The sequence below is a fragment of the Littorina saxatilis genome, linkage group LG8 (genome assembly GCF_037325665.1).
Source record: "Littorina saxatilis isolate snail1 linkage group LG8, US_GU_Lsax_2.0, whole genome shotgun sequence".
Classification (NCBI taxonomy): domain Eukaryota; kingdom Metazoa; phylum Mollusca; class Gastropoda; order Littorinimorpha; family Littorinidae; genus Littorina; species Littorina saxatilis.
In genome coordinates this window covers 45,509,094-45,521,700 of record NC_090252.1, presented here as the reverse complement: position 1 = coordinate 45,521,700, position 12,607 = coordinate 45,509,094, and the positions used below count along the sequence as shown (strand labels likewise).

The 12,607-nt window shown below is 40.6% G+C and overlaps 1 protein-coding gene across 1 annotated transcript in view; it reads left to right on the top strand.

The window, feature by feature from the left end:
- The window catches only part of LOC138973646 (microfibril-associated glycoprotein 4-like), a 29,005-nt gene extending 19,647 nt beyond the window's left edge, over window positions 1-9,358 (top strand). Inside the window, exons 4-6 of the mRNA XM_070346374.1 lie at window positions 2,621-2,717; window positions 4,956-5,126; window positions 7,874-9,358. Coding sequence (XP_070202475.1) covers window positions 2,621-2,717; window positions 4,956-5,126; window positions 7,874-8,127 — 522 coding nt within the window. The 3' untranslated portion in view covers window positions 8,128-9,358. The remainder of the gene's footprint in view (window positions 1-2,620; window positions 2,718-4,955; window positions 5,127-7,873) is intronic.
- The last annotated feature ends 3,249 nt before the right edge of the window (window positions 9,359-12,607 follow it).

The window sequence follows — 12,607 nt, the reverse complement described above, 5'->3', positions numbered from 1 at the left end:
CCTGTTCTTCCAGCATTTCCATTGCGGAAAGTAAAAGTTTTTTTTGTTTTTTTGTTTTTTTTGTTGTTGCTCATCTTCACCCAGGCACACATCGTAGAGCTTCGGCTCTGATATCTTTGACCCAAATTGCTCTAAGCAGAGAGGTCGTTAAACTGTATTTTCGTCGCATAAGCATGCATTCGCTCCTAGCAGCTGAACACGACACTACACTTGCTTTGCTGTCTACGGGTTTCGCCTTCGGCCTCTACGTTTCCTTGCATTGTTTTCTTGAATAAAAAGTTGAAACAAGACGCTTGGACTTGGGCTTCGTGTACTACTACTACCTTTCCACTCCTCCACTACACGTAGAACACGCCGTAATTTACGAGTTTACAAATATTCCGTATTTGTTGATTTGCTGATATATTTTGTCGATAAAGAACTTGTGTTGCAGACATAGACCGTGTTGTCATAGTTTGTTATTTTGATAAAGTTTTTAGGGTGGAATAGATAGGGTAAAGTCAGTTTATAGAGATAATTGGGTTGTTTTTTTATTTTTTTTAATTTTTTTTTAAGAAAAGACACCATTTGATATTCGGTTGTTATTCCTCTTTTACATCCGTAAGTTTGATTCAGTAGAAAGATATTTAAGGGTAAGGTTTTGAATATAATCAGAAAAAATTGCACGCCGATAATCTTATTGCAACGTCTTTTGGTCAAAAGTTCCATTTTTACATTTAGTCAAGTTTTGACTAAATGTTTTAACATAGAAGGGGAATCGAGACGAGGGTCGTGGTGTATGTGTGTGTGTGTGTGCGTGCGTGTGTGTGTGTAGAGAGAGATTCAGAGTAAACTACTGGACCGATCTTTATGAAATTTTTCATGAGAGTTCCTGGGTATGATATCCCCAGACGTTTTTTTCATTTTTTCCATAAATGTCTTTGATGACGTCATATCTGGCATTTTGTAAAAGTTGAGGCGGCACTGTCACACCCTCATTTTTCAATCAAATTGATTGAAATTTTGGCCAATCAATCTTTGACGAAGGTCGGACTTTGGTATTGCATTTCAGCTTGGAGGCTTAACAATTAATTAATGACTTTGGTCATTAAAAATCTGAAAGTTGTAATTAAAATTATTTTTTATAAAACGATCCAAAATTACGTTTATCTTATTTTTCATCATTTTCTGATTCCAAAAACATATAAATATGTTATTTTCGGATTAAAAACAAGCTCTGAAAATTAAAAATATAAAAATTATGATTAAAATTAAATTTCCGAAATCGATTTAAAAACAATTTCATCTTATTCCTTGTCCGTTCCTGATTCCAAAAACATATAGATATAATATGTTTGGATTAAAAACACGTTCAGAAAGTTAAAAAGAATAGAGATATAGAAAAGCGTGCTATCCTCCTCAGCGCTACCGCTACCGCGCTTTTCTGGATTGTCAATTTCACTGCCTTTGCCACGAAAATGCAGTGCGTTCAGTTTCATTCTGTGAGTTCGACTGAGCTTGACTAAATGTTGTATTTTCGCCTTACGCGACTTGTTTAATTTTGTTTGAGTTTCATTGTTTTTTTGTGTGCACGTTTTGTGTATAAGGTAGAGGAGGATTATTTACATAAATTAGCCCAGTATTACACACTTTTCTGGTTTTGTAAACACTTCTTAACACAATTTTGTTGTACAAAAAAGTTTGTATTGAAATTCCAAACTTTGGGCATGTAATTTTAACCAAATGGTTGCTTTAAAGAGGTGGTGATTCTGTGAAAACGCTTCGGTCAGACTCTCAACAATCTGTATACTTTTAGTCACAATTGATGTATAAACGTTTGAAAGCACAAGATTCCTTGATCAGGGTTTTGTAGGGACTTCAATAAAACTGAAAAAGAAAAAAACATAGATTTTCATTTTTTTATTACATGCCGCAATTATTACGTCATTTGCAGAATGACGTCACGGCATTGACTTTATTTTTTGCGATGAGTCAACACTTCAAACAAATGCCGTTAGCTTTGCTTCAGAGTTTGTACACCAAAAATGCATATGAGCAGAATTAAGCCTTTGTGTCTTTTAGAAAGTAACCCTCTTTTTCTAAGTCGAGCATTTTTGCAGGCAGTGACCCCCCTTTGGGGACAAAATCTGTTATGAAAGCTACCATTAGAAGTCATTTTGAGGCCTGTTTAGAATAGCAGAGATACAATAATTCACAAAGCAGCTTAGCATATGGAGGATTCCCAAATGATAACAATTTACCTATTTATGCCAGTTAGATCACGGCCTAACTAGGCCACTGTCAGTGAAGTAACGAAATGGACGGGAAAAAATCAACATTTATTTATTTATTTATTTATTAAGGAGATTTCTATAGCGCATAACTAAAAGCACAATGCGCTTTACAATATCACTAGGTATAAGCACACGCAAACATACTCTGATTAAATAGAACTTAGGCTAACAAGACAATACTAAGAACACTAAACATTTGAGTTCATACAAAAATAGAGAATTAAATTAAATACTGGACAAACGATTAAAAAAAAAGCTTAAGGCCTACACCGACTACAGTGGACTATTTCAAATACAAACATTTAGTTAACTATAAAAGGCAGTGCATATTTGTATTTGTGATTCAGGTCGTTCTGCAGAGACACGACGGAAGTGTTGATTTCTACCGAGACTGGGAGGCTTACAAGAATGGTTTTGGAAGTCCCACCGGTGAATTCTGGCTTGGTAAGTCACTTCTTAAAAGTCACAAGCCAGTTAAAACTGGTTGGGGGGGAAGGGGGGGGGGCATTGCGGTGGGGGTGATGATCGGAAGGGGGGGGGGGGGGGGGGGGGTCCCGGGTGGGAGCGCGAACGGGCTCGGATGTCAAAGCGTGGAAGTGGCGTGTGTGTGTGTGTGTGTAGGCCTCTATCTCTCTCTTTCTCTCTCATGGTCTCTCTCTCTCTCTCTCTTTTTACATTTAGTCAAGTGTTGACTAAATGTTTTAACATAGAGGGGGAATCGAGACGGGGGTCGTGGTGCATGTGTGTGTGTGTGTGTGTGTCTGTGTGTCTGTGTGTGTGTGTGTGTGTGTGTGTGTGTGTGTAGAGCGATTCAGACTAAACTATTGGACCGATCTTTATGAAATTTGACATGAGAGTTCCTGGGAATGATATCCCCGGACGTTTTTTTCTTTTTTTCGATAAATGTCTTTGATGACGTCATATCCGGCTTTTGTAAAAGTTAAGGCGGCTCTGTCACACCCTCATTTTTCAATCAAATTGATTGAAATTTTGGCCAAGCAATCTTCGACGAAGGCCGGACTTCGGTATTGCATTTGAGCATGGTGGCTTAAAAATTAATTTATGACTTTGGTCATTAAAAATCTGAAAATTGTAAAAAAACTTTTTTTTTTATAAAACGATCCAAATTTACATTCATCTTTTTCTTCATCATTTTCTGATTCCAAAAACGTATAGATATGTTATATTTGGATTAAAAACAAGCTCTGAAAATTAAAAATATAAAAATTATTATTAAAATTAAATTTCCGAAATCGTTTTAAAAACTATTTCATCTTATTCCTTGTCGGTTCCTGATTCCCAAAACATATAGATATGATATGTTTGGATTAAAAACACGCTTAGAAAGTTAAAACGAAGAGAGGTACAGTAAAACGTGCTATGAAGCACAGCGCAACCGCTACAGCGCCAAACAGGCTCGTCACTTTCACTGCATTTTGCACTAGCGGCGGACTACGTTCACTTTCATTTTGTGAGTTCCACAGCTTGACTAAATGTAGTAATTTCGCCTTACGCGACTTGTTTTTCTTTAGCTGTCTGTCTGTCTATAATTAACGCATGTCCATCCCCCGACCCCCCTCCCCCCTCATTGCTCTTCATTCCCTATCTTTAACGTAACGATGCCCTAAAGGTCTGGAGACGGTCCACCACAGCATACCTTTGTCTCTGACTTTCCCATATAAATTGCACATCTTTGCTCTTCATTCCCTATCTTTAACGAAACGATGCGCCCAGGTCCGGAGACTGTCCACCACAGCATACCTTTGTCTCTGACTTTCCCATATAAATTACACATCTTTGCTCTTCATTCCCTATCTTTAAAGAAACGATACCCCCAGGTCTGGAGACGGTCCACCACAGCATACCTTTGTCTCTGACTTTCCCATATAAATTGCACATCTTTGCTCTTCATTCTCTATCCTTAACGTTACGATGCCCCAAAGGTCTGGAGACGGTCCACCTCAGCATACCTTTGTCTCTGACTTTCCCATATATACATTACACATCTTTGCTCTTCATTCCCTATCTTTAACGTAACGATGCCCCAAAGGTCTGAAGGCGGTCCACCACAGCATACCTTTGTCTCTGACTTTCCCATATAAATTGCACATCTTTGCTCTTCATTCCCTATCTTTAACGAAACGATGCGCCCAGGTCCGGAGACTGTCCACCACAGCATACCTTTGTCTCTGACTTTCCCATATAAATTGCACATCTTTGCTCTTCATTCTACATCATTAACGTAACGATGCCCTAAAGGTCTGGAGACGGTCCACCACAGCATACCTTTGTCTCTGACTTTCCCATATAAATTGCACATCTTTGCTCTTCATTCCCTATCTTTAACGTAACGATGCTCCCAGGTCTGGAGACGGTCCACCACAGCATACCTTTGTCTCTGACTTTCCCATATAATTATATTACACATTTTTATTCTTCATTCCCATTTTTTAACGAAACAATACCTCCAGGTCTGGAGACGGTCCACCACAGCATACCTTTGTCTCTGACTTTCCCATAATATACATTACACATCTTTGCTCTTCATTCCCTATCTTTAACGTAACGATGCTCCCAGGTCTGGAGACGGTCCACCACAGCATACCTTTGTCTCTGACTTTCCCATATCATTACACATCTTTGCTCCTCATTCTATATCATTAACGTAACGATGCCCCAAAGGTCTGGAGACCATGCACCGTCTGACCAGCGGTCAGCCCTGGGAGCTGCAGGTCACGCTGGGGGACTGGGAGGGCAACGTCACCTGCGCCAACTACAACAACTTCTCCATCAGCTCCGCCGCTGAAAACTACACTCTCTACGCTGACTACTTGGAAGACAGGAGTCAAGTCAGTAAGTGGCCGATATGTGTTTTCCCAGTAACAGTTATATCTCTACCCTCATCCCTGCTCTCAATGCTGCATGGTGTGGTCTTCTTCTTCGTTCATGGGCTGAAACTCCCACGTTCACTCATGTTTTTGCACGAGTGGGTTTATACGTGTATGACCGTTTTTACCCCGCCATTCAGGCAGCCATACGCCACTTTCGGGGGAAGCATGCTGGGTATTTTCGTGTTTCTAAAACCCACCGGACTCTGACATGGATTACAGGGTCTGTTCCGTGAGCACTTGGCCTTGTGTTTGCGTGTACACACGAAGGGGGTTAAGTCACTTGCAGGTCTGCACATAAGTTGACCTCGGAAAAATCTCCACACTTAACCCACCAGGCGGCCGCGGCCGAGATTTGAACTCACGACCTTCCGATTAGGAGGCCGATGTCTTATCCACTAGGCCACCGCGCCCGTCGTATGGTGTGTTATATGTGGGTTATTCTTCAGAGATGTGTACCGTTTTGTGACATGCATTTTCAAGTGATCCAGAACCTTTCGGTCATTAGGGAGATTTAAAAGACAGCACGTTTCGTTTTGCAGCTCGTTTCGTTTGGTGAATGAGTCACCCCGCGAAAGGGAACGTGAAACGAGACAGCATAGACCGCAGACAAGATTTAGATGTATTCACGTTTCGTTTCGGAATGAAGGAAGGGAGATATATCTTCAAGTGAAATTACACCATGTACAGTACTAAACCGTGTCAATTTCTTAAATATTTTTTTTTATCAAATGCATACTTTTTTTTTATACAGTTTAACTGAGATTGAATCTGTATCGGTATATCAACATAAAAAGGAGGGTCAGAAAACGGCGGGCATACGCAAATAAAAGGCGAGTCATGCGCAAATGAAAGGCCGGGCATGGCAGGATATGATCCGCTGACTGGGCATGGCATAATTTCAACTCCACGAGTCAATAAAGGATTGACATACTCGCATTGCACACACAAGAGCTTCACATTTTTCAATTCATGCACCTGCTCATCATCAATTGTATTTCACAAAAATTAGATCATTCATGTTGAATTCCAAGATTTACTCATTCGAACTCATTATTTTTTTTATCCATTTCCGCATCTCAATTTTTACAACTGGTAACAGCCTATGGCAAAGAGCTCTACCGAACCATGTAGGCAATTATACCCTGAGTATTCCCCATTCTCAGAAAACGGCCCTGTGCACACGCCTGTGCCGATTTAGAAGCCTTTCCCCAACTAGGGGTTGTTTTGTACTTGTCACGTCTGTCCTCGATCAGAATGGAGAAAAAAAACCCTAGGAGGTGGTCCAGAATCGGGCATACTTTGATTATTTTCAGTCCAAATAAATCACACAGACTTTGTTTATACAAAATCACATACGAAGCCAGAATAAAAATTCGATGCGATGACCTACTTCTGCTTCGCCATTTGCTTTCTCACCATGAAGTTGGATAAATGTACCAGGATCAGCACCCTTCAAAATATTTCAGTTCACAACAGTTGTCTACCTCCAATGAACACATTCTCAGCGCTGAAAGACTGTGAAAGGGTTGATGAATCTAGCAATGCATAAAATGGCCAACAAATAAAAATGTTAGTGTGCAAAAATACTCACAAAAGTTGACGAAATATTGTTCGTTTTTTGGGGGTGGAAAACGTGACTGCGTTTTGACGTTCCACGTTCCGTTTCAGTTGACCTTCACCTTTCCAGCGAGAGACCCCCGAAATGATGACGTTTACCACAACTTCAAAACGAAACGTCCCGACGTTTCGTTTTTTAAATCTCCCTAATAACAGAAAGTCTGGTCTTGTGGTTAATGACGTTTAGAAGGTACACGTTAGTTAGGGGCTCCGCTCACATATGTAACTTCAGCAGGACCGACGACGCACTGCATATATTATGCCAGCATGAAAGGAAAACAGGCCAAGTACTCGTCATAATCCCTATCGCGGTATAAATAATAGGCCGTGCGTCGTCTGTGCCGCTGAAACTGCGCAGGTATATTCTGCCCATTAGCTTCAGCGGGTCCTTACTGTTTCTGGTTCGTTTTTGTTTGTTTGGTTGATTTAGTGCGTGTAAGTCTGCGTATGAGTCTGTGTTTATCTGTCGTTTGTGTCCCTATCAAATCATCCTTTCCAGGGGCGGATCACATCATTTTTAGGGGGGGGGGGGGGGGTTACCAACTTTTTGTTTTAGGGACAATTCGACGACGCGAAGCAATTAGTTGAGGGCGTGAAGCGTTCAAACCTCCTAGGCTGGTCTGGGGGCATAGCCCCCCCCCCCCCCCCCCCCGAACATTTTTGATAAAATAAGAAAAATGGAGCAAACTGGTGCAATCTGAGCCAAGAAACTTCCCCTAGTAAACCTTCCAAAAATTAAATTTAAGAAGACAAATTTAGATCAAAACAAGGAAAATTGACCGGTCTGGTGTAACCTGAGCCAACAAATTACCCAACTACTTTCTGAAATCGCCACTTAGAAAAGAAAGGCCGGCTCCTAGGGGGGTCTAGGGGCATGCCCCCCGAAAAAATGTTGATGAAAATCAAGGAAAATGGAGCAATCTGGTGCGTGCCATACGTTTTCTTTATTTTCAATTATTTTTTTTTGTGGCTGGGGGGGGGGGGGGGGTCCGGAAACCCCAGAACAACCCCCCCCCCCCCCCCCTGGATCCGCCTCTGCTTTCTTAACCCCTCTCTCCTCAAAATAATCCATGAACTCTTTATTGTTAACAGACGATAGCCTGGCACTGCACAGCGGCTACCAGTTCTCCACCTACGACGCCGACAACGACATCAAACCCAGGAATAACAACTGCGCAGTAAAACTGCACGGGGCGTGGTGGTTCATCAAATGCGGGGAGAGCCACCTCACCGGTCCTTATGTGAACGGCACCTACGCTAACGGAACGGAGGGAATACGCTGGATAAAATGGAGGGTTCCCCCGTACTCACTCAAGTTCGCCCAGATGAAGATTCGCCCTGTTTAGGAATCTCACAACTCAAGTTCGCCCAGATGAAGATGCTCCTTGTTTAGGAATATCACAACTCAAGTTCGACCAGATGAAGATGCTCCTTGTTTAGGAATATCACAACTCAAGTTCGTCCAGATGAAGATTCGCCCTGTTTAGGAATATCACAACTCAAGTTCGCCCAGATAAAGATTTGCCCTATTTAGGAATATCACAACTCAAGTTCGTTTACGTTCTAATGCAAAATGATTTCACCAGAGTATCATAATTTCAAGTTTTCTGAAGGTATAACTTTATCTGGTTTTTTGACAGAACAGATCGTGAATACTTTGAAACAGCGCTTACTGAACATGCATATTTTTCAGAGTACGGTCTCTTTAACCGCTTCTGAGGCCATTTTTTTTCAAAATGTGGGCAATGGTACGTTATGGACAAATAGTTCCGTGCAAATAGCATTGCAGTTCCGTGAAATAAATGTCACTGTCAATTGGTTTTTATTTTATTTTTTATATGTGATTATGTGGACGCCGCTCGGCATTGTGTCTTTTATTTTGCTGAAATCGCTCGGATGCTTCAGGAAATATATGCATGCGAATTGAGAGACTGATCTAATTTTAGCCCACGAAAACGTCATGTACCGTAATTACGCTATTTCGAGCCATATCGGAGAGACACGTTACACTAATTCGAATAGAAACACATCATTACAACAAAGGTAACGCAGGGATTCATAAATACTACTTACGAAAAAATTTCCTGTGATTGTAACTGATAGGGGTCCGGGCATGGACAACAGTACGAAAGACATGTACGTGTTCTTGCTTTCTGCCTACGGTAAGAGTTAAGTATGTTTGTCCAAACATTATTGATAATTTCAATGTGGCTCCGAGTAAGTAGAATACTCTGTTATCTCGTAGTCCCTATACTCTCTTTGGCACAATTCCTCCTTACACATCTGATGTTTCTTGTACGCAATACTAGAAGACTATTTTATATTTTGGTATAATCAAAGAATGTGATTTATCTCGTACGGTAGTCCCTATACTCTCTTTGGCACGATTCTCATTAGGCCAAAAAAAAAAGGTGTGGTTAAGGTAACATAGCCAAAAAAATAGGTGTGGTTAAGGTAACATAGCCACAAAAAATAGGGTAGGAAGGTAGGCAATCACTTTTTGTTTTTTTACTTTTTTTTCTAATGTGTACGAATTAAACCTACTTGACAGGGAAATAAGTGTGCGACTCCAGCGCTTTCGCTTTCATTGCGTTTTCTGCACTCGGTTTTTTTTTTTTTAGTTTTTTTTTTAGACAAATGTAATAAAAAGTTATAGGGTCGGCCCCTAAAAATAGGGTAGGTCGGGTTACCGTAACCACACCTATTTTTTTTTAGGCCTTACACATCGACTATCTCACTTTGCAGCCCAGGTGCACCGACTGTCGTATATGCCCCAAAGAAGGGGAGATAATTCCAAATTCAACTGTGCATTTTACTTAGCCTATAAACACTTCACGATCTTTGATATGATAAAGTTTAATTTGCTATGACTGTTGTATTATATGAGAAAAAACAACAACACACACCTGTGTTTCAAAACAGAAAGATAAATCAATATTTTTACGTTTTTATGTTTTTCAGTGTAAAACTAAAAGAGATGTGAAGAAATGTTATAATACGCATTAACTTTGTGCGAGTGTCTTATGTGCACTTATTACAATTGAAAAAATCCCCTCAAATATTGGCGCTCCAAGTCTTCTTCTTCTTCTTCTTTTTCCCTTAAGCTAGCTACTAGCTAGCTGCCCTTTCCCCACCTCCTGTATCACCAACCCCTTCCCATTTTCTGCTTGTTTGTGTATCTGTTTTGTCTTTTGTTTTGTTTTTCGTTTCCTGAAATGAGCTAATGTACTTATTCCGCCATCATGCTAACCTTTGTTTTGTAATTACTATGATTGCTTAAAATAATCATTATATGCTTGAGTATGTAATCATCCATGCATTGTTCTTGTCATGATTAAAATTGAATAAAGTTTTGTTTAAACCAAATGTTATAATATGTCTACAAGGCACATGTTAAATAGATACAAGATACAAGATATTTATTCACCAAATTTGCAAAAGGATTTCATCTTGGAACGGCACGGTAAAAATAAAACAAGAAATTCCTCCGATAGGAACTACACCCCCGTCAAAGGGAAATAACCTTCTCAGTTGGTGGCAGTGAGAATGGTTATTTCCCTTTGACCAACGGGGGTGTCCGTCTATACCAGGCCTTGTATAATTTTAATCCACCAATAACTCCCTAACCGTGTGTTTGACTGGTCCCAATTTTTGTAAGGACCGTCTCAGGAATGTATAGAACCTGTTCACCAAGTTTGGTGACGATCGGTCCGTTCATTCTTGAGATCTACTTGCGAACACAAACACATCGAGTGAAACCTATACACACCCCTATACCGGGGGTGTAATAAAAACCAACCAGACACATGTGCAGACACACATCACCATGCATACATACGTACATTACACTGTCATGCACACACAGACACAACTCACACACACACACACAATTATTTACATACTCACACATAACCAGCCACATATCTACATCACAAATTCACATCGTCGCCTTGTAAAGGTAAAAACCATATCAGTTTAAAAGGGGTGCCAGTAATATCAATGCAACATTAGTGAATACTAGAACAATACCTAAAAATTATAATCCATTTAAAAGTAAGTAGTACACGTAATTATTATCATTTAGTCAGATCATCACATAAAATTATATAATCATAATCTAGCCAGTTAGACAGTTTAAAACAACAGTATTAACAGACTATCACAGATCTACTCAAGCACCTGAACCTAGAGTCACATTGCACAAAGCTACTACCATCACAGAACTACTCAAGCACCTAAAAAATAAGGACCATTCCAATGAATGTTTTTGCTTGAAAGTGTTGTTATTAAAGTTTGGCTTCAAAAAGGTTTGTTTGCTAACCTGACAGCCTTTTCTCCAAACCGGCACGGTTGGCCTAGTGGTAAGGCGTCCGCCCCGTGATCGGAAGGTCGTGGGTTCGAACCCCGGCCGGGTCATACCTAATACTTTAAAATTGGCAATCTAGTGGCTGCTCCGCCTGGCTTCTGGCATTATGGGGTTAGTCCGGTGTCAGAATAATGTGACTGGGTGAGACATGAAGCCTGTGCTGCGACTTCTGTCTTGTGTGTGGCGCACGTTATATGTCAAAGCAGCACCGCCCTGATATGGCCCTTCGTGGTCGGCTAAAACCGTATTTGTTACATTTTAGCAGTGTTGACCCCGAGTTTCTACTGCAAACAAAAAAATAATAGCAAAATCTCAAAGTATGTGCGAGTCCCCTAATATGGACCACCTTCAACAAATCGAAGAAAATAAAAGCTAAAGGCTATTTTCATTAATTCATTAAGAAGCCTGCTGGAAATAACCTATAACTTGCCCTCGAGATTTAAAAAAAAATGCCACAAAAAGTGTGCTTTTCGTGGAAGTTGATAATTTCACTTATTTTGACTCTGTTTTTGATAAGCTTCTTTAGTTTCCTGGTGTGCTTCAAATAATGCTCTCATCAACCCGAAACAGATAAATCTAGAGCATATTTTAATTAGGCTGACTTGTACACTAAGTTGTATCATGTTATTTTGAAATATAGGGGGCTTTTTACAGTGATTCGTGAAGGCCGCTTCACCGGTCCATATTAGGCGCCCAGGCTCCTAATATGGACCCTTTGTGATTTTTTGTGTATTTAATTTTTGCTGAATGTCTATCAAAGCTATTTCACTCTAATTAGGCTTAACGGTTAACCTAAGAGAGAAGGACTACCAACCACAAAATGAAACTTCTTCGCAAGAAAACAAGCTAGTTATCAGCATGAAACAAAAAGTGGTCCATATTAGGAGCCCTTCCCCTACTTGTATGTGTACGAACGTATCATTAAAACGCGTCTGTCCACACCCTTTTGCCGACATTGTATTGCCAGGTTGATCGAAGTCTAAGCTCCAAGTCTTTAAGCCATGTAGCCATGCAAACGTCGATATCGATGAAAAAACAAAACACAAAACAAGAGGCGAAGCCTTCAAGGCTCACGTAAGAAATCAACAAACAGTAACACAAACTCAATCACTCCGTCACACATACACACACACAGTCGGCATAGGTGACACGGTGCAAGAGTGCGAGACACTTGATCTAGATCTGTCTGTCTGTAGCCTACTTACTTACACGACTGCCTGAGATGGCCAGATCGACACTGCGCTTTCGACAGCGCTGCGCTTCCTCGCGCAGACACTGGAAACACGCTGTGCAGATTAACCTGTAGGAAATCTCCTTTGGTATCTTCTTGATCTATTTTTCTGGAGCTACGAAACCGAACAATGTAAAATCGTCTTCTCCGAATCGGCGAACTGCAGCTCGGTGATAACTGTATCTATACCACAATCCTTCACGCGATCTGACCTAACCTTGACCCCTGA